The 803-nt window shown below is 37.1% G+C and overlaps 1 protein-coding gene across 1 annotated transcript in view; it reads right to left on the bottom strand.

Annotated features, from left to right (window-relative positions):
- Positions 1-331, bottom strand: part of LOC105810056 (gamma-aminobutyric acid receptor subunit gamma-2-like) — an 85029-nt gene extending 84698 nt beyond the window's left edge. The window contains exon 1 of the mRNA XM_012643973.1: positions 187-331. Coding sequence (XP_012499427.1) covers positions 187-331 — 145 coding nt within the window. The remainder of the gene's footprint in view (positions 1-186) is intronic.
- Between the last annotated feature and the right edge of the window lie 472 nt (positions 332-803).

The following is an 803-nucleotide window of genomic DNA, read 5'->3' as shown; positions in this document are numbered from 1 at the left end:
TAGAATACATTTATATTTATCTATTCTACTAGACTGCCAATTATAATTTTCTCTAGGAAATTAAAACACTTCATTTAATTTTCTGAATATCATGTGTAAACAGGTATTGAGAAGTCTTCCAAATCATTTATACGAAATTTTCAACTCCAGAGGGGTCACTCAAAATTCTTTTCACGTGCATCTTACCAGAGGTTGTCTTCACTACTTCGGTGGTATTTCTCAGACCCACAAATGAAAATTGATAAAGCCTCCAGGATCGTGTGTCACCCACTTCAACAGAACTTCGCTTCCATTGGTAAACAATCTCTTCACGTGGGTAGCCATCTGCCATGAGATGGGAAAGCTCACGTTACAAATGCTTATAGATGAACATATATAACAACCCCTTTCTGTGAACAAGACACTGAGGAAAGGACTAAGAGAGATGGAGCTATGAGTTAGATGAGGAACCTGAACTAAAGGGCATTGGTGAATGGAATAAATATGATAACACCACATCCTAATGGGAAGTAAGATTCGAAAGTCAGAAGGTCAAAATTACCCTTGAAAATCACTTAAATTGCATAGAAGGTAGACTACACGTGGTTTTATATATGCCATATGCATACCTCACATTGTCTGGAGTGATGTATACAAAGTAACCAGTATATAATAAACAGTCGATATGCAAGATCATAATGAAGGGCAGTCAACAGGGCAGAATTTTAAGAGTCATGCAGAAATAGAAAAATAGTGAGCTAGCGGACTCAAATTTTGCTCCAGGGCATGCAGTTGATGTTTGGGAAGAATAACCTCAACTATTT

The sequence above is a fragment of the Propithecus coquereli genome, unplaced genomic scaffold (assembly GCF_000956105.1).
Source record: "Propithecus coquereli isolate 6110/MARCELLA unplaced genomic scaffold, Pcoq_1.0 Scaffold102, whole genome shotgun sequence".
Classification (NCBI taxonomy): Eukaryota; Metazoa; Chordata; class Mammalia; order Primates; family Indriidae; genus Propithecus; species Propithecus coquereli.
This window is presented reverse-complemented; position numbering and strand designations above follow the sequence as displayed.